Raw genomic sequence first — 22,004 nt, 5'->3', positions numbered from 1 at the left:
ACGAGTTTATGTCGATTTGTTGTGCACATTATTCACTGTGACGCACGCCGCGGCCGCGTAGCGTCGTTTTTAGTTTTTCTGATAACAGGTCACGGCTTTAAACGGAACACCCACACATGTAGGATTGGACAGAAGCATTTTTAATAACATTGTTTTTTTTTTTTTTTTTTTTTTAATTTTCTGATCTACACTTACGAGTAAGGTTGTTTGAATTTCGTTTTGAAATTATATACCTGCAGATAAAGCTAAAACCATGCAGATATTTCCGTGTCTTCTTGTCGTTTTCAAAAACTCCAGTGTAGCGCTAACTTATATTAAATCATGCACAATACTAAAACTGAGCTAGAACTGATCTTCCTGTTTCCTGCAGAGGTATATAATATATATATATATATTATACGAGATTTTTATATATTAGATTGTGACCTGATAGATTTTTATCATGAAACTTTAATAATAAAATTACAAATTACAATTTTCTAAATATTCCTTTCACACTGTGAGAAACATCCCGATGGGTATTGAAAAGGTCATCCTAGTTTCAGAGCCAATTATAATTTATATTTCCAACAACAATCTTTTTTAAGATAATTTAAGCATGTGTATTGTGAATTAAACATAATAGTTTGGTCAAGTTCGCGAGTCCACAATCGCAAATATTATGAAACCGATCGTTGGCTATTATTTTCAGCTGAAAATTGTTTTCATCAATATTTTTACTGAATTCAATTGTTATTATTATAGTGGTGACTAATGATCATGTTTTTTTTTTTTTTTTATATATATACTGTATCTGAATAATACGTCAAGTAAGTAAAAAAGAATGTGAAGAAAGATTAATGATTCACCGAGCGGGTGTGACTAACATCAATGAATTTATTTTTCACACGATAATTCATAATATTTGTGTTTTTTCCTTCAGATGATAAATTAAATGGATAGAATAAAACGTGGAATTAATAGTTGTAAACAATATAATATAATATAATTATCTAATGTAATAACATAATGTAGACAAATAAATTAGTTATTATGTAGTTCCTTTATACAATCAATAAAATGTTTATTTAACGTCATAGATATTAACTACTAAATAAGTCATCTTAAACAATGTTAAATAGCAAAAATCATATTTTATATAGTAGGTATTAATTTCATGCTACGGTAATCTTATTAAAAATAAATTAATCAAAATTTAACGTATTTCTTTTTCGTCGAAGAATTTAGCCGCCACCAAAGTTCGCTCTGAAACAATAAATGCATAATAAATAACAATCGACATTATTATACGTATGTTAAAAATCGGCCGACCAACAATATTAAGTTTTTAATCATAAAATTTGTAAAAAAAAAAAAAATGTAAGGCACGTACGGATTTAAGTGAGTATACATTCGAACAACAATAGGGAAACAATCAAATATTATTTTGGGACCAGCACGCGTTAAGTGCGTGTTTTTAATAAATTTGTCATATGCAGTGTGTTTTGTTATGTACATTGAGCAATATTTTGTTTGTGAAGCTAAAAATTCCGACAGACCTCATGATTTAAGTTTATAAAAATTGCACCTACCTATGTTTATATAGACTGGTAAACTTCAATAGATGTATATATATATATTATATTGCACTCATCCAAAATTAATTAGTTAGTGTTAAATGATTAAGATGATAATATGTAATACAACCTATATAGGGACAAAAACCTACAAGAAAAATCTTGATTTCTCGAGGGCTTAAAAAAAAGCGTATTAGTAAATTATTAACTATTAGGTATATATTATATTATATTATCGTCACCCAAAAGATGTCAATAAGAGGTCGGTATTATAAATAGTTAATAATATTTTCCGACAAAAACTTTTTGGAACTTTAATTTAAAAATACGTTGATCGTTATGTATCATACCAAAAAATCTATACAGTTTTTTTTGTAGCTTAGTCGTTAATAGTATGTGAATATTATATTATGTACCTATAAATCATGTTCGTTTTATTGTACCAAAACGTATCTTGTTTATGAGTACCCAATCATTCTCTGCTTTTCTAGGAAAAATTATGATTCCATATCCAATAATATATATTTTATGTTATATTTTTATGTGTCCAAACGTTGTCTATTTGCACCCAAATTGCCAAGCGTGTAAGATTTTGAATCAAAGTGTCCAAACTTCCAATCCACTTAGTAAATTACTTAGTTTGAAATTGTGTGTTTGTCTAGGTTATAGAGAAACTCTAGTTAAATCACATTCTAATAAAATATGAAATACATTAAACTGCCCGTAAAATGTTTATACCAATAACAATTAGTATTATTAATATTGTCCATGGAATTTCACTGCACACAGATTGAGAAACACTACTCAATATACAGCATGGCATAAAACCAGTTAACGTCTAAATCGCCTACAAGTGCCACTTGTCAAGGGATAATACTCAATAACAGTTAAGTATTCAATATACTCGTATTACTATCATTCTACTAGATATAAGTGTTCAAGTGGGATTGTAATCCTTATAAAGACAGAACCGATTAATTTATCGCATTTTCGTAATAACCATATTCATTTTAAATATTGCATTGATAATGCAAAATGTAAGGATTTTGTTGTGTATAATATTGTAGTGACGTGATGTTTAAGTAAATTGAAAAACATTATTAATTCAGTTTTATCGTAAATTTATTTAAAATTAAGTATAATTAATTTCGGTTAATTTTTTGTTCTGTCTCGAACCTTACTCACGCCTCATCCATAAATCGTATCGAGTAAACCGACGTTGCCGTTGTGGTCAGTAAATACATATTAGTGTCGTTGTCGTAAAAATAAAACGCTCACCCCGGTCAGATAGTTCTGACTTGAGTTCGTCGATGATCCTGTACAGGATGTATATCGGAGATCCTTGGACATCCGCGTCCACGGTGTCCTCGTGGTCCGGCCACTTCTTGCCGCGGACGCCGTAGAACGCGTTCGCGGACGGAACCTTCTTGCCACGCATGCCGAAGAACCCGGCCGCCGAGCCCTTGTTGTTGCTGTAGTAGTCCTTCTTGCCGCGCATGCCCATGAACCCCATGCTGGCCCGCTTGAAGCCCTCCGCCGGACCACCGCCGAAGCCGGTACCACCCTCGAACATCGGGTGCCGGAACACCAGGGTCCGCTTGTCCAGGTCGACCGCGGTGGAAGTCTCGTCGGCACCACTTCCTCCGCCACCACTACCCTGGTCTCGGTCTTTTTTGCCCCGCATGCCCATGAACCCCATGCTGGCCCGCCGGTCCACCGACGGGTCGGCCAACACGGCCGCCGTCAGAGCGGCCAGCGCCACGAGGCCCACGTTGATTTTGTGTGGCATTTATCGGGCTCTGCTGTACGCCTCCTGTGCACCGAGAATTTTAATGACAATTATTCATTTATTTGTATTTTTATAATTCAGTGGTCGGCAACCTTTTTGGCAAAATTCACAAGTTAAAAAGAGTCGGACGAATTTTTTTTTTTAATTGAAAATGGAGAAAAAGACAATATATATAATACACATAATTTGTACAATAAGTCATTGCGATAACAATAATATTATATTATATGAAACATAAAATGGGTCACTTGATAGGGGAAGTCACCCACAAGCAACACCTGCACCCCTTGTAAAAGTTTCTTAGATTGAATTACTTATCTATAGGTGTAGAAAAGGTGATTGTGTGGTTCTATGTTTGTTTTGTCAGAGTAATATTCTAGTTTCTTTTCAGTCTGGTGGAAGTTGGTCAGGGATAAAATTTGAGAACATTTTTTGAATCAAGGGGTTAATGTTCGTTGACAGTTTTATTCAGTGAGACTTATAATGGCGTTTTGAAAGTACATTTACTGTTTCTATTAGTAAGTCGTTGTGTAAAGATTGATTTGTTACATATCAGGATGCACCAGCGATGGTGAGACAAAAATAAAAATGTCATATTCCAAATTATTAACTATGAAAATAATAACCGTTTCAAACATTAAAATAATAAAATTTAAGAATTTAATTTTTATAGACGTTTGCTCAACTAAATAGCTCTTGTGTACATAAATAAATGAATGGTAAATTATCCTGTCTATAGATGGGTCCCTAAAGAGGATAAACTTTAAAAATTCCAGATTTTGATGCTAGAAATATAATTAAATTCAGTTGAGGGTACCTACTGCCTATCACAGATGCCTGTTCTAAATTTTTTTTTTTTATTGATTCAGATAATTATTTATTTTTTGTATATTCATTTTAATTTGTACAATCTGTAAAAATATTTTAACAATAAGCCTAATAAAGAGCTTGGTTGGTTCGATTGAAGAAACTATATTCAATAATAGTACCTACCTACTTCATGGCGTGAGCAAGCACTAGTAAGTAACGGTAAAAGCTACGCTTTAAACGTAGGCCAAGGTCACCTGGATTCACATATTAAATTTAAAAAACACATCACTGTGAAATCAATACATTCTGCTCAGAATCTAAAATTAGTCATTTACGCATTATGAATAGCAATAATTCAATATTCCATCTCAATGCTAAACGGTAAGCTACTGAACCACTTAGTCGGATTAAAAATAATATTTAAAAAAATAATTTATGAATCTGGTCAGCATTCACTTATGATATTCGAGTTAAAAACACTAATAACAAAAATGTTTTTCAACATAAATGAAATTATACGATAACTATCAATAAGTATTTTTTTAATTTTATTTACCCGATAAGTAATTTCATTATTTGAATAAAATTTTTGAAAAATTAAGAAATATTAAAACTACATTTATCAAAACTAATGGTAGAAAATGAAAAGATTTGCATTTTTAAAACCACGGCCATTGATGAAAATATACAATATTATATTTCTAGTTTATTCTACTATAACTTAATAGTATATAGAAAAATATGAAACGTTTTATATTGTTGAGCCGCCTTATTAACAATTAAATACTCATAACTAATAAGTACCTAGAGATTTGTCTATTCAACCTAAGATAACTATGTTTCACTATAATGTGCAATGTATTTGATTAGCACAGGACGACATTTTATAGAAATGTTTATTTGCATAAACGTTGATCAAAAATAATTACTTACAGTTGCCCATATCATAATATTAAAAGCGTTGGTTGTATATCTTCTGATTTCAAAATTATAGTGAAAATTAATTGTAAATTTATAACATGGTGATGCACGATGGTATTATAATATTTAGTTGTAATGTTGTTACTACTGTAGCGTTACAGTTGCAATGTTTAGGTTATGTCTGTGTGTTATTATATTAATTGTATACACACACACACACACACACACACACACACACACACACACACACACACACACACACACACACACACACACACACACACACACACACACACACACACACACACACACACACACACACACACACACACACACACACACACACACACACACACACACACACACACACACACACACACACACACACACACACACACACACACACACACACACACACACACACACACACACACACACACACACACACACACACACACACACACACACACACACACACACACACACACACACACACACACACACACACACACACACACACACACACACACACACACACACACACACACACACACACACACACACACACACACACACACACACACTCACATACTTTTTTTTTTACTTATTTAGTATATTTCTAAATTAATATACGAGTATTCTCTTCTTCTTTATATAGCGATTGTAATTCTTTGTTAAAATAATATTTCATAAAAAGCAATGCTTTCAATAATGTTAGTGTTTTTTTCATTTTCATTAATTGGCATAATACTTATATTATATAATGTAATAATATAATAAAATAATAATAATATAATAATAATCGATCTAAAAGGAATTGCAGTCGATTTTCGTGAACAGCCAACGATGGAAATGTAATGTAATAAAATGGTCAAACAAGCAACAGTATCAACCAGTTATTTGCAGTCGGGAATATCTCATTGATACGTTAAATTATCCATATTTCATAATTCATAGTAATATTATAAAATATTATAATTTAAATATTTGATTATTAAATATTGCAAAAAATTAGATCTCAATAATTTGAAAATAGGTTTATATATAGCGGCATTGATAGCCACGGTCAGAGCATATTTTAAGCAATGTGAAACCAAAATGCAGTCCTAGTGGTGACTTCAGTGGTGGGGGGGGGATAGTGCCACGAAATTTGTATGTTAAAATAATATGCCACTGGCCACGGTAGACGTACATGGAGTATATGTGCATAAATTTTTTGCCTCAAAAAATGCTAAAACAAAAGAAAAACGCTATATACATATATACACGTGTATGGTAAATTAAATTAAATTTGTATGCGTTTTTTGTTTTACGACCCTTGTCAGTGTAACGACGAGATGTGTGCAAGGAGTGTTATCAGCACTGTAATGCTATACGCAGGCCGTCCTGTACGGTTGTACGTGATGCTATTCCCTGCTGGACCGTTTATAAGAGCTGAACGGGCGAAATGGAGAAATTCATTGTACACGTAAAAGATATGGTGGCAGATGATGATGGGGGTGGTGGTGGTGGTGGTGGGAGGCGGGAGGGTACACCGCCATGGGTACGATACGGCGCTCTGTACGGAAGTATAAATATCATAGGAATGGGTTTTTTTATTTTTTTTTTTTTTTTACCGTACCTCGAAATTAGTCATGGATGTTAATCGAGTTGGCCTCTGTCGGATCTGAACAAATATATTCCTAACGGTTCTGATTAATGGCCAACGACGGTATTATACGAATCGCCACTCTGGGAGAAGTTAGATAAAAACATTTCACGAAGCTTGCATTGAAAAATGCTACTTACACGTAGGTATTTACGTAGTTATTTTTCTATAATTATTCTTTTATTTTTTTTTGAACCTTTTCGACTACACGATATATCGGTTCGAGCTATTTGGAGACAACACAGTACCTAAACACGAACTCTGAAGGAGTCAACCGTCAAACGATTATATTTCGATTAAAACGTCAGTCCAAAAGAAATTTACAAGTAACATGAAACGTTCCTCAATCAACATAAAAGCGCATAATATAATCACGTGACCTTGGCATATTTTTGGTTTTTTCGTTTACAGCTTTTTTTTTACGGCTATCATCATAGCGTTTTCTTTGATGCAATAATACAGTTTTGATAGACGGCGTCTTGGGTAGGCAATCTAATTACACTGTCAATAGTTTTTTCTGGATAATATTTAATATTTTATCCTCTCGTATATTTTTAAAATGTATGATGTATGTTTTTATTTCACTATTAATTTTAATTTATAACAGACGAGCACACTGGTGAGTATGCCGCTATATCCGATCGGCTACGGATGGATTACACTTTTACCATCAATTTATCAGTATGGAACGTCCGAACTTGACCAACTAGGATATATAGGTAAATAATATTATGTACTTAAAGCCTGTACCATTTGACTCCGTTGACCTGGCCATATTGACGAAAAAAAAAAAAAAATAAAAATAAATATTATGTACCAGGTGTTCCGGAGCTACAGTAGTATTAGCGAGGGACTCTAAATTTAATGATTTACCAATATTTGTTCAAAGTATTAACATAAATATAAAAAATTTCGCTTTCAAAAAATACAAAGAAAAATTCGTATTTAAACGGGTGGTATTGTATTAATAAAGTATGTTTATATACATTGCTTTAAACAAACACCTCTTGGTGGTTGAGACGAAATATAATGTTGCTCAAACGAAAGCCTTTTATACATTTTATAAAATGTTTAAATAGTTACTGTAATTTGTAATGTCAATATATTACTATGTTCAATAATTTTATTATTTTGTATAACCACTGAGTATTAACGTTTTATTAATGCACACGTGCATATATTTTCTAGAGCGGAAACCATGATGGAGTTTTTCATATTTTTATCATTATATATATTTTCTTGGTAGATTTAGTATAATTAACTTTTTTTCATATATAAGAGATTTCTTGGACAAAGAGCTGCATTATAGGATTTCGTTTTATAACTACTCATGTTGAGATTGATTTGTATGATTCGAAAATATTTCTCATCGCGAATAATATTTTTGTTTAGATGTCAACTTATCCAAACAAACGTAACTATTTTAAAATTAAAATAAATTTAATATGTTTCCAAGTCATTTATATTACCGATTTATTTGAATATTATCGATAGATAAACACCCTGTAACTATGGTATGTATATGGATCTATACTATTCTTTAAACGTCATGATATAATGATGTCTATGTAGTATGTAAGTATTTCGTTTTGTATAAATATGTTGAAAAGAATTGTTAACAACAAGAATTATATTTGAAAAATTTAAAAAATCAATCATTTTTGTTACTATTTTTACCTAACTAATTGTAATTATAATTATCGACACGCGTAATTATTTCGACGTACTCACATATTATTCAGATATATAATTACATAGTCTGTGTTATTTATCATAGAAAATATGATTACGTTTTGAATACACTGCAATTTCTATCAACTAATTGTAGTTCATTGAACCAACGAAAATGTCAAGAAATTCAATAGGTAAGAGCAGTACACAACAGAGTGTGTAAGTTTGTAATTAAGTGGGCAACAGTTTGATGAGATCAAAGAGTTGGCTTGTTTTAAATCCAAATTTGAAAAAAAATAACACATAGTTATTACACGAATTCTCTATAAATAAACCGTAATTGATGAATTAATCCTTATAATGATCGTCAAATTTACAGACACGTCTAGAGAAGTGTTTGAACTTGAACATTCCACACATAACGTGAATTCCATCAATGAATAATTTACATAGTCATTAGTGCTCATTCTATTAAGTTATTAATTACCTCTACATGGTAATTAATATAACTGATTCATTTTACTAATTAAACAATTTCTATAAAAAAATTGCACTGCTTTTCATTATTTCAACTGCTGTAATACTTTAGACCAAACTTAATTTTATCCCGCAATTATTATACAATATTTAATCGATTCGCTATACTTTAAATGTATGCCGTGGGTACATCATACAATTTTAAATAATTAAACGTTTTATTTGATTCACATTCATTTTTATTTTTTATTATTTGGAATATTTCGCTATAATTATACATTCATCACTCAAATAATACATTTATTATAATCAAACTTTAATGATTAGAAATGGGTTTTTGATATTTGACTATGAAAATTTAAAATTACCTAGCTTTTCTCTAAAACTCCTAGAAATACGTATTACGATATTTCAAAGTGAAACATATATTTTCATTGTAGTCTGCTTAAAGTACCCATTTATTGTATGGTTTATTAATAAATCTACGTTTATAAACACAATGAAAATAATAAAAAGCTGACCTTTATATTTATTTGAAATATTTTTCTACCGAGTTCAGATGATAGGGAAAAAAATTTCCGCGTAAAATCGATTTTAAGAGACATTTTATTGTGATTAAACTATATTGAAAGAAGATAATGCGGAAAGGTTAAACAATTTTATCTTTTGAAATCAAACATTTATAGAATTTTAAATACAAAGTGAATGAATCAAATAAATATAACGAATGATAAAAATGTACTGTAGTAAATTTAAGTTAGATATGTTTTATGAAACAATATAACTGTATCTATATCTAAAGCCAATTTAATGTTTTATGATTGCAAAAATTTATTGTGGTCGTACGTGATTTCGCCGATTTAACGTCTATGGTCACAATATACACTGTATGTAAAGAATGCTTTACTGATTTAATAATAATATTTTAATGAACAAATTAAAAATTAGTACCTACAAAAAATAAATATATTTTTGGAGATGAGTTATGACATTTTAGTCAAATCATAAATTGTTTTAATTATTATATTAATTAAATAAGTATTTAAATCATCAAGTTACTTAATGAAACTTCTTCAAACATAACAATATTACTACATATGTATTTCAAAATTATTATTATAACTATGTTTTAAAGACCAAACATTTTCTAACCTAAGAAACTCGACCGATATCTTTAAGTCTTAAAACGTTAACAATAAATTTCGGAGAACGTCATCGTTTTCTGCACAAAGGAATCAAATAAACAAAATTGATAAAATGAAATGTCGAACTAACAGAAATTTCCCCCATTAGTATGTATGTATAATAGTTCACTTGTTTAGGTTATTTGAACATTTAAGCATCACTTATCGGACTTCGAATTAAATTTTAAAACTTGTAATAAACTGTTCAAAAGCATAAAGCGTTGTCTGGGGAATCAAATTTTTAATCGTATATAGAAAATATATATCAATGAAGGACAACTACAATAGTTTGATTTAATTCCAATAGTTGAGCTGAATTTATATTATTTCACGAAAATACATTGGCATGCGACGAAATGTGTTTGATGATCTACTTACAAACAAGTTTTGAAGTATTCTGTGCAAATCAAAATGTTTCATGTAAACAATATTGACACATTTTGAAATGTACTCTACGTTAATATTTTAATATATTTCAGCATTAACTGCAATTTGTTTTTATTACTTATTTCATATATATATACAATTAAAAGTCATAAAAAATTAATTCACGATTTTAATTACTTTTTAAAACTATTTTATTTATTATTTCGGTATATATAATTAATCTACTTTCATTTTATTAACTTTGTACTTTATTTTTAATTCGTAATTTATTATGTTTAAAATGTTTTGATTATTTCACTTTTGAAATACATTTTATAATCTGATTGCGATAGTCCGGATTAGAAAAAAAAGTTACAAGTTTGTTATTTTTTATGCATATGGTTATATAATAAATTATTGTAAATTGTGTTAAAAATTCGTTTTCACGTTTTCGCTATAACATTTATCTATAATACTGTCACGGAAACTTATATATTATTAATTATTAGTATTAATGTATTACTAATCATTCGATAGTCAAAAAAAAATAAGATTGAAACAGTACTGAATAATAATATCCATAAAATCGAAATAATGCGCATTTATTTTTAAGTTTGTAAAATAACATAAAAACTATTCGTGACCAAGCTAAATGTTCCTATTGAAAACTTCATACGAGGTTGTCTATCTACTCATTCAAATTCTCTCATCATGAATTTGTTATCTCTTGTCATCACAGGTAGCCCAATCCGACTGAAAGATAAATGGTCCATAGATTTATTACATAAAAAAAAAATATTCGACCATCATAAAAATGGCAATTTCGAAGATATCAACAAAATGTAAAGATCAAAGTTGTTAAAAAAAAAATAAAGCAATCTGGAGGAGAAAATTATTTCACACTCGGGGGCGCTAAATTCAAGGGGATCATCCTTGGCCTACAATGTTTCACTCTGAGAGCGTGCATTCTAAATTACGTGATTCACGGTCACGATAAATAAAAACTTCAGGCTGCTAACTATTAATTCACGATTGCGCTACACCCACATTCAACCTACCCCAGAGCCATATTGCCGACTCCCTAACCGTGAAAAGCTAACGCATAAACGGTCTGGACGAAAATACTCTCTTTCCAAAAACCACACAGATATCCATTACAACCACACAAATGGACGTTCATAATTTCCTCTGTTTTGGGCATGGAGTTTGCTGGTTTCTAAAAGCCACACGCTTGTCATTGCACAATTAACGTTAGGCGAGTAAAACGAGCGGGGCAAAAAAATAACCATACGGAAACAAAAACGATTTACTACCCGCCGTGGTCGGGCTTTGCACGCGATTGAAATGCTTTACAGTCGAAAAACACTGGAATAATAAATATAAAGAAAGAAAAAAATACGAGAAAAAAAGAAACATACAATTTTAATAAGACTATTGAAAAAAAACTAAATGTGATCAAATATAAAAACCGTTTAAAATAATAAATATATAATTATTGATTTGTCTTATAAATTACTGTTGGGAAATAATAATCTAAAAAAGTGTTTGCTTATAAAAAGCGTGAAAAAATTAAACCCGAACCGCTTATTAAAACCACATTATTAAAACTAATAAAAGGGTAGGTTTTAAATTGAATTTCCACTAACAAAAAAAAAAAAAAATTAAATTAATATTTCTAAACAAAATAAACTTGATGCTATAATAATATAATCGTATATACCTACTGTGATTATAAATTAATAAAGGCACTTTATGCTTATGTTTCTATAAACTCAATAACAAACAAATATTACTTAACAAGAAACGCATTAATTTTATAAAAGGTCATTAAGTCGTTAAATTAACAATGTTTAATAGTCGAATATTGATTTAAATCAAAGATTTCAACTATTTATGATATTTCAACTAGATTTCCCCTGACGATAAATTTAATAACATATCAAAATAGTAAGAAAAAAAAAAGCTGGTAAGTCGTGGATGTCGCTCTGCTGTACAGTATAGGTTACTGTAATGGATGGGATTAAATTTAAATGCAATGATAGGTATCATTGTATACGAAAAACGATTCTGAACGGAGATGATTTGTCAGTCTAGGATATAATATATTTAAATATTGTCATATATTCTATTTTGAAACAAATATTTTATTTTTCAATTAAGTCGCATTTTGCATAAGGCATGGTTAATCAATTAGTGTAGTTAGTGTACTTTTGCATCGGAAACCACCCCCAAAGTTTGAAATCGAAGCATTATTTTGACTAGTTTTGCTGTACACAGACACAAAAAAAAATACACACATCATCGTAAAATCAATACATTCATCACTTCGTTCAGAATCTAAAAAAAACGATGAGTAACTTTCAAACATTGAAAATAAGTTATAGCGACGAATATTGAACAGGTAATAAACGAATTCAGTGTTCTTAAATTGAGCAACTTTTCTTGTTAGAATTGTATGCGAATAGGTACATATACAATTAGGGCAACAAATTCCAATTTCTTTCGAATTATACGAATATGTCCTACAGGCAGACTAAAACCAACTATAGAGGTAGGACGGAATTACACTAACGTGTGCTACGCTACAGTTCTACAGAAATAATAAATCTGAAGTTATACATTTTTAAATTTCGAAGTTGGAGTTAATAGGTCAAGACAAATTTAATATTTTATTTCGCTATTTAAGTGTTATCTACCCATTAATTCAACTATATAGGATACATTTATTTATTTATTAAAAACGGACAGTTAAATACTGTTGAATGTAAGATATTACGTGTCAACTAATGTACTATTTTACGCATGGACTGTAGTAGAACATAAAAGAAAATATAATACGCGTACCTAAATAAAGAACATAAAATCACATTATCAACTTATTGTATAATAAAGTTGACTTACACAATTAACAATAAAAAGGCGGGTAAGTCGTGGATGTCGCTCTGCTGTACAGTAGGTTACAAGTGGATTACTGTAATGGATGGAATTAAATTTGAATCCAATGATACTATATCATTGTATACGAAAAACGATTCTGAGCGAAGACGGTTTATCTGTCTAGGATATATTATAGATTATTAAAAATTTTCAAATCTTAGATTTAAAAAGAAGATTTTTTATGAATTTCTAGTTTGAAATAATTTGCAAATTTTCGTGATTTTTACATATATTGTCAAAATTCAAACTTTGAATGCTTGTAAAAAAAAATTGTGACTACGCATTTCTTTTATTTTTCAATTGCTATTGTAAAAATACGATAGGAGCTATATATTAAATTTTCAAATCTTAGATATAAAAGGAACATTTTTTATGAATTTCTAGCATAAAATAATATATGAATTTTCGTGATTTTTACGTATGTTGTCAAAATTCATACTTTGAATCCTTGTAAAAAAAAAATTGTGACTATGAATTTATTTTATTTTTCAACTGCTATTGTTAAAATGTGTTAGAAGCCTTGTACTAAATTTTAAAGTTTTTCTACCGAACAAATAAATTTTTATCGATATTTTTAGAAAAAAAAACTAAAAAAGTTGAAAAATTAAAATGTCAGTAAACAGCTCAAAACAAATCTAAATATTTTGAAAATTTTATCGAATATATGAAATTCCTATATAAACATTCAGTGAAGATTTCAAGTATCTGCGGTCATTTGTTTTAGAGTTACACCAAAATAAGGAAATCGCTAAAAGTGAAAATCCAATGTTGTAAAAATTTAAATTTCAAATGCTCATCAAAATTTAATTTGAATTTCCGGTGCAATTTTTATTTGTGATAAAGATTGAAAAACTTGTAAGGAATCTTTTATTAAATTTTGAAATCTTAGATTTAAAAATAAAATTTTTTATGAATTTCTAGCTAAAAATAATTTGTGAATTTTCGTGATTTTTACGTATTTTGTCAAAATTCAAACTTTGAATGCTTATAAAAAAAAATTGTGACAATGAATTTATTTTATTTTTCAACTGCTATTGTAACAATATGTTAAGAGCCTTGTATTAAATTTTCAAGCTTTTCTGCCTAACAAATACATTTTTATCGATATTAATTTAAAAAAAACTAATAATGATTGAAAATTTCAAATGCCTATGAATAGTTCAACTTAAGTCGAAATTTTTTGAAAATTACATGGTGGATAGAATATTCTCATATAAATATTCGGTGAAAATTTCATGTATCTACGGCCATTCGTTTTAAAGTTACATCAAAAACCAAAATCGATTTTATCGAAAAATTAGTGTGCGTAAAATTTCCTGTTTTTCTCTTAATTTTTAGTTTGTTTTTCTCCATTATTTAGAAAAGTATATAAGAATTTTTTACTTTTGACCTCCCAAAGTACCAACTAGATTCACTTTCTGATCGAACGAGGTACTGAAGTAAAAAATTGAAGCATTTTTACTGCCCCAAAACGTGATGACAGACACAAAAAATAAAAATAAATAAATACCTAAATAAAAAAAAAACACACATTATGGTAAAATCATTTAATGATATTATATTAAATCAAAAAAAGTACGCTTATTATGCAGTGAAAAATTAAATGTCGAGTAAATATGTAATTGTAAATACAGATTTGAAAATTTGATAGATCAACATGAAACAATTTTTTTTATATTTACACTATAACGAGCGCTGAGTACTATACGCATAGTTAGAAGTGAGGTTTTGAATTAGTCAAACGTATTTAAATATACATTATGTTTTAAGGCACAAAGTGAATAAATAAATCTAAAAAAACTTTTATAAAAAATAAATCTACGATATCGAGCAATTATTCCGATTTTTGTTTTTAACTATTTGTGAGAAACAATTAATGAGGCGACATATTATATTGCATTATTCTATTAAAGAAACAAACTTTTTTCAATAAAATTCAAACATTCTATGTTACCTATAGAAATAATATTTTTTTCATAAACCTTCATAATATAAAAAAAAGGTTCGAAAAAATGCAAATACCTGAGTTCTCAATTTTTCAAAGTAAAACTTTAGAACACACAGCATGTTATAAATAATGTGTGAACATTATTTATTTATATTTCTGGATATTTATTGATATAATAAACATTGGTTTAAAAATACTGTTATATTTATATCATATAGGAGCATTCAAGGTAGATTGGCGTGTAAGTACATATATAGAACATAATAAATAATAAACAATAACACAACTCTGCATTGAACAAAAATGTATTTTTCACGATAACACGTTATATACACTACAGATATTGGTTTTGGACCAACAATTTATTCATAACGACATATTATTATTAACGCATGTTGTGCGTGAAAAACGAACACTTAACTTGCGACACAAGTTCCAATGGTTTGATATCGTAATAAAAACTTGCTAGGTAACGCGAAGCTTGTTGTTATTAAAAACTTTTGATTTAAGTTATGCGCATTTTTATTTACACGCGATAAATGTTTAAGAATGTCATTGTGTTTTTTGTTTGAAAAACTATGTAATATTATAACATTATAAAAATACATAACCAAGGTAAAAAAAAATATTAAAAAGTGATTTTCACAACAAAAAAATTTCGAATAAACAATATAATGCTTCGTAGTGCACGCTATACATAATAATATTTATCTCTTCGTTTACCATAATATTATTTTTATTATTTGTTTTTATAAGTTACCCATGATATAATATAGTATTTAAAATTGTGTGTTTTCCTAATTATTATAACCATAGCCTATAAGTTAAATATATATATATATCAAACCTTATATTGAAAAAACTGAGTGGAGTGATATTATTATTATTATTATTATTTGAAATAATTTGTTATTATTGTTATTATTATTTTAGATTCTGAACGAAGTGATGAATGTATTGATTTTACAATGATGTGTTTTTTTTTTGTGTGTCTGTGTACAGCATAACTAGTCGAAATAATACTTCAATTTCAAACATTGGGGGGTGGTTTCCGATGTAAAAGTGAATATCCTTGATGCATTATAAAGGTCAAAAGTAAACATTTTCCAACAGTTTTCAAAAAAAATGGACAGAAAAATGGGAATTTTTATGCAAAACCAGTTTTCGACTAAATCGATTTTTTTATATGGTTGTAATTCAAAAACTAATTACTATAAATACTTGAAACTTTAACCAAATGTTTATGTCAGTGATATATATATACAGTTTAATTTTCAAATTTTTTTGACTATTTTTGAGTTATTTTTAGACCACTGAAATTTTCGATTTTTTTGAAGTGTCGGTAAAAAAGTTGTGGATGATCAAAAAAGTCCAAATTTTTACGAAATCTGTCGAAAACGCGAAAATTTGCAAGTAATTTTGAAGTTGAAAAATCATAAAAATGTTTGTGTTTATAACTAAGGATTAAAAATACAACACTAAGTTTTCCTTCAAGTAGCTATAATGAAAACTCGAAGCATCATTATAGGACAAATTTTAAGTGCGTTTGAATTTTAAATTTTTACGAAATAGCGTAACGATAACGATTTATCCTCAAACGATTTAAAACATTTGTTATTATTCAAAAAGTATGAGTCGTAGATACTTGAAAATTTTACCAGTTATTTAGATTTGAATTTTCTTTACATGATTTATTTTTCAAAATATTTTGACTTTTTTGAGGTATTTATAGACAACTAAAATTTTCAATTTTTCTGAAAAATTGTTTTTGAAGTGTCGTTAAAATTTTTTTGGCACTATCAAAATAATTGAAAATTTAATACAAAGTTCCTCATAAGTTATTCTTATAGTAATTAAAAAATTATAAAAATACATAAGGACAATTTTTTTTTATTAGCATTTGAAGTTCAAATATTGACTTAATACGTAAAAATTACGGCAATTTTCAAATTATCTTAGATAGAAATTCATAAAAGTTTTTCTTTTTAAATCTAAGTTTTGAAAATTTATACAAGGCTCCTTTAATATTTTTACAATAGCAGTTGAAAAATAAAAGAAATGCATAGTCACATTTTTTTTTTTACAAGCATTTAAATTTTAATTTTGAAAACATACGTAAAAATCACAAAAATTCGCAAATTATTTTAAGCTAGAAATTCATAAATAATTTTCTTTTTAAATCTAAGATTTGAGCATTTTTAATAATCTATAATTTATCCTAGACAGATAAACCGTCTCCGTTCAGAATCGTTTTTCGTATACAATGATACCTATTACTGCATTCAAATTTAACCTACCTAGTCAGAGGTCCACCCCACCTCCTAATGTACAGCAGAGCGACACCCATTTACCCGCTTTTTTTTTTTATTATTTTTAAATGAAATCTTAAAACAATTGAAAGAACACAGGGGTTTGACGATAAAAAAATGGGTACTAAAAAATGTTAGATTGACGATGAAAAAATATTAAGAAACGCTGAATTCAAAATAAAAGATTATAAATTATAAATTTTTAAAATTTTGATCGTTACGAAAAACAAAACAAACCATTTCATTTATTTGTGTATAAATCATGTCTGCATAGCTATTTAATTTTCCGAAGTAATCTGGCCGTCAAGAAAAAGCCAGATCTAGATACATATTATACACGAACCGGGATTTCAAAAATTGCATGTTGTTGTTTTTTTTGTTAAACAATTTACGGTGATTTCATAGGTTTGAACAGTGCATGTCCGAATCAAAACAAAATGGTAATTACATTGATTCGAATATTGTTAAACTATTTGTCAATATATTTTTTTATTAGCTTTTAACAATACTATTACAGATAAAATATTATGTACAACACATAATTAACTTAACGATAAAATATTAAACGAAGATAAGTACAAAAATTAAAAAATTAAATACATAATATATATAACCACTTTTCAATCAGTGCTTCTAACTGAAAAAATATTATATGATAAATTGATAACTACTGCAGCAGAGTTGGTTATTGCCACTTGCACAGCTATACTAGCCTACACGGGCTTCATCTATGGATAACGTATCTGCCAACTAAGATATAAAAAATGAATAGTAATATCATTGTCAAAAACTAATTTGTTCGTCACACCGCTCGGGATCCAAAGCTGTTATTATGAAAGTACTTTTTCGAATAAAACTATTCGTTAACAAACTATAAAAAAAAACACTTAAGAAATATGTCGGCTCTTAGCTGCGTAATACATATAGTCGGTATCTACCATAGAAAATTCGAATTTCCAACGTGACACGTCTGTCAGTCGTCGCATTGAAAGCTCTCGTAATGTTATTTTAGTACTTTAATACATTAAAACGAGTTTTTAATATATTATGTGAAAAGTTCTTTTTTCCAATATTTCACCATAAAATACTCAATAGAGTGATTAAATATAATTTACTCACCGCCTCACCGTGTATCGTCTATATATTTTACTATACGAAGACAACAAGTCGTGACTGGTATCGAGAGTTTCTATACATAATGTTTTGTAACGTAAATTATATAGCTTTTAGTGGATAATTATATAAGTTTCGATTAAAAGAAAAAAGAATGTTTTAACAATCGAAAATATATGTCTTAATTGATTGAGTGTGTTGTCTATTAACTGTTGGTAAACAGCGGTGATTCAGCGAGCATAATATACTAACCCCAATTTTATTATTCATATAATAACCAATTTATTGAAATTCTGGTTTTCGGAAATTAAAAATTAATTTAAATGTTGTTTTCAATACTAATATAGAGTATTTCGTGGCAATACAAACTTCTTTTTTCAATAATTTTGGATTTTTTGGATATTTTTTTTGAAAAATTTGATGCAATTATGTAAGTACCAAAATTAAAAATTTGAATGTGTAGTTTTTCAGTTATTGAAATGTTTATATTACCGATATAATAACGTGCTTAAAAATAGTTTTACATATAGTCATATAGATGTTCTTTTCTATAACTATTGACTTATTATTACCAGTAGTAGTTACACATATAGTTAAATTACTCAAAAAAATCGGTCGTTTGAATATTGATTTTAATACGTGAAAATAAACAAATAGTTTAGTATGGAAAAGGGGGTTGTCATTTGAAAAACAGAAGTTTATGTCTACACTTTAAGTAGTACAAAAAGAATTTTAAAATACGATATTTAAGTATATAGGTAACTAAGTATTATTAATTTTAAGGATTTCAAAAATCAAATTTTGAATAGCAGCATCATCGAAGTTGAAAAAATAAGGGTAATATGTTTCATGAATCATTTTATACAAAACCTTATTAGAGCTAATATAACATGTTTTTTCATTCCAAAAAATAGAAAAAATATTTCATAAGTTTTGACATTTTTTTCTAAAACTGTGATAAGAATTAGACCGAAGTTATATGGCCAATAGTCAATACCACTATATCGGTATAATACCACTAGTCTATAGAAAATTCGAACGATAATTTTTATGTAAATTTTAAAGTGCACATTCGTTAGTGTTCCATTTATAAATGTGTGTAATACGAAAAAAAAACACAAAAAAAATTGGCGCACACTCAGTAAGAATATAATAAAATATGCATGTTTGTGCATTCAAAGAAGAATAACATTAATATTTGACTCTGTTTAGGGTTTACCTTAAAACAACGTTTAAATGTATTTTTTTTTTACGAGCTCTGACATCACGAATAACATGCTTAACGTGACGTGGTTACGTGACGTGTTGACCTGTAGGTTGATTTTTTTAAGACCAGTGTTTTTACACGATTGTAAGACCAAATCGAACAATAATTTTATTATTATTTTAATTTCACACATTAAATACGATTTATCTATACCGACCAGTAACCTCAGAACTTTTCCGCGATGGATTTTTAAAATAATTTAAACTATTCAAAATATGTACGACTAGTGTAGGCATGTGTACATTTTCAGTAGATGCCTTCAGTAGGTAATTATTGCTTTTTAGTATTCAATGCACACGTTACACTCAGCTTTGTATTATTCTATTGACGAGTTTTCTGTATATTTTAAAATAATAATTGCGGTGCGCGTGTTTTGCCGACGACGCGATAAAATATTATGTTTAAACATGTAGGTAGAATATATTATGTATACTGTATAGACTTTTAAAAAGTGGAAGCATTTTTTTCCATTCAACTCTTTGATTTTTAAATTTTAATGAAATAATTTAAATAGAATGTCTGCGCATTATTTCTTTCCTCTCTCTCTCTCTAACTTTTGTGTAATATATATCGAGTTTGCATTCATCAGGACAAACCTATAGTGTTGTTAGCTTTAGTACCTATTATAGACATTGATGGTTCTAAAATTAAACTGTTGTCAAACTTAAATTTAAGAACATTATCTATTTTTGTTTTTTCACGATCTTTATTTTAAAGCGAAATTTGAATAGATATTCTTTAGTCGTAACACTCTGTATAGGTACCTACCTGGCTACCTACTCTTAGCTCACATTAAAATTCAAATATCGTAACAAATCTAAATGAGAACACAAAAAATATTAAAAAATATAATTATGATAACAGATTAATTCACTATATAATACAAAAACAAACGACACAAGGTTCTGCTAACAATAATTTAACTCCGCGTGTTTTGCATGGGTTAAGAGAGAAAAAATAAATAATGTGCTGACATCCTCTTAGAAAACTCTTATGATTGGCTTTGATTAAAATTATTGAATGTCAAACGTCGAGTGCACGATCGATATAACTGCAGCAGCAGATGCAGTCATGTTGTCCACGCCAATGAAGCAGAATTTTACATTTAAAAAAAGAGAGTGAGTATCCACACTCTGTGCAAATACGTCGGTATATGTATACAAGGTGTAACAGACGGAACTGACATTTGGAATAACTTTTGTTCAAATTAATATTTTTTATTGATTTTTTTTTTTATTAGGTGACCCTAAAAACCTTGAAAATAAAAAATTTTAATTTAATAAAAAAATGTTTGGGTAAACTAAAAATTGCATATTTGTGAATCTGATTATAAGAATAATTTTAATGGTAAAAATATTTATCTAAGTCAAGTAGTTTATTTTTTAGAATTTTTTTGGTTAAATTAATTTGGAACTTAATACATTTAAAAAAAAATCGATTTTTGAGAATTTGCTGACATATTTCTTAAATACAACAATATCTGACTCTGTCGGTCTCAACACGATTACTACACAATTAACACTCTCGAGGTGTCGCACAAATGTATAGAATTATCCCCGAAGTCATAGGACATAAACATGTTAAAAAAAGCGGGTAAGTGGATGTCGCTCTGCTGTACATGGGGATGGGGTGGACCTCTGACTAAGGTAGGTTAAATTTGAATGCAATGATAGGTATCATTGTATACGAAAAACGATTCTGAACGGAGACGGTTTATCTGTCTAGGATATATTATAGATTATTAAAAATCTTCAAATCTTAGATTTAAAAAGAAAATTATTTATGAATTTCTAGCTTAAAATAATTTGCGAATTTTTGTGATTTTTACGTATGTTGTCAAAATTTAAATTTAAATGCTTGTAAAAAAAAATGTGACTATGCATTTCAACTGCTATTGTAAAAATACGATAGGGGCCTTGTATTAAATGTTCAAATCATAGATTTAAAAAGAAAAACTTTAATGAATTTCTATCTAAGATAATTTGAACATTGCCGTAATTTATACGTA

The 22,004-nt window shown here is 28.5% G+C and overlaps 1 protein-coding gene across 2 annotated transcripts in view; it reads right to left on the bottom strand.

The window, feature by feature from the left end:
* Positions 1–956: 956 nt before the first annotated feature.
* The window catches only part of Tk (Tachykinin), a 62,531-nt gene continuing 41,483 nt past the window's right edge, over positions 957–22,004 (bottom strand). For both annotated transcript variants that reach the window (XM_089222823.1, XM_089222824.1), the window contains exons 2-3: positions 2,835–3,369; positions 957–1,245 (exon numbers count right to left, since the gene is read on the bottom strand). In XM_089222823.1, the coding sequence (XP_089078949.1) occupies positions 1,196–1,245; positions 2,835–3,345 (561 nt within the window). In that variant the 5' untranslated portion in view covers positions 3,346–3,369 and the 3' untranslated portion in view covers positions 957–1,195. The remainder of the gene's footprint in view (positions 1,246–2,834; positions 3,370–22,004) is intronic.

The sequence above is a fragment of the Diuraphis noxia genome, unplaced genomic scaffold (genome assembly GCF_037042655.1).
Source record: "Diuraphis noxia isolate RWA-SAM2 unplaced genomic scaffold, SU_Dnox_SAM2 contig0003, whole genome shotgun sequence".
NCBI classification, from domain to species: Eukaryota; Metazoa; Arthropoda; class Insecta; order Hemiptera; family Aphididae; genus Diuraphis; species Diuraphis noxia.
This window is presented reverse-complemented; position numbering and strand designations above follow the sequence as displayed.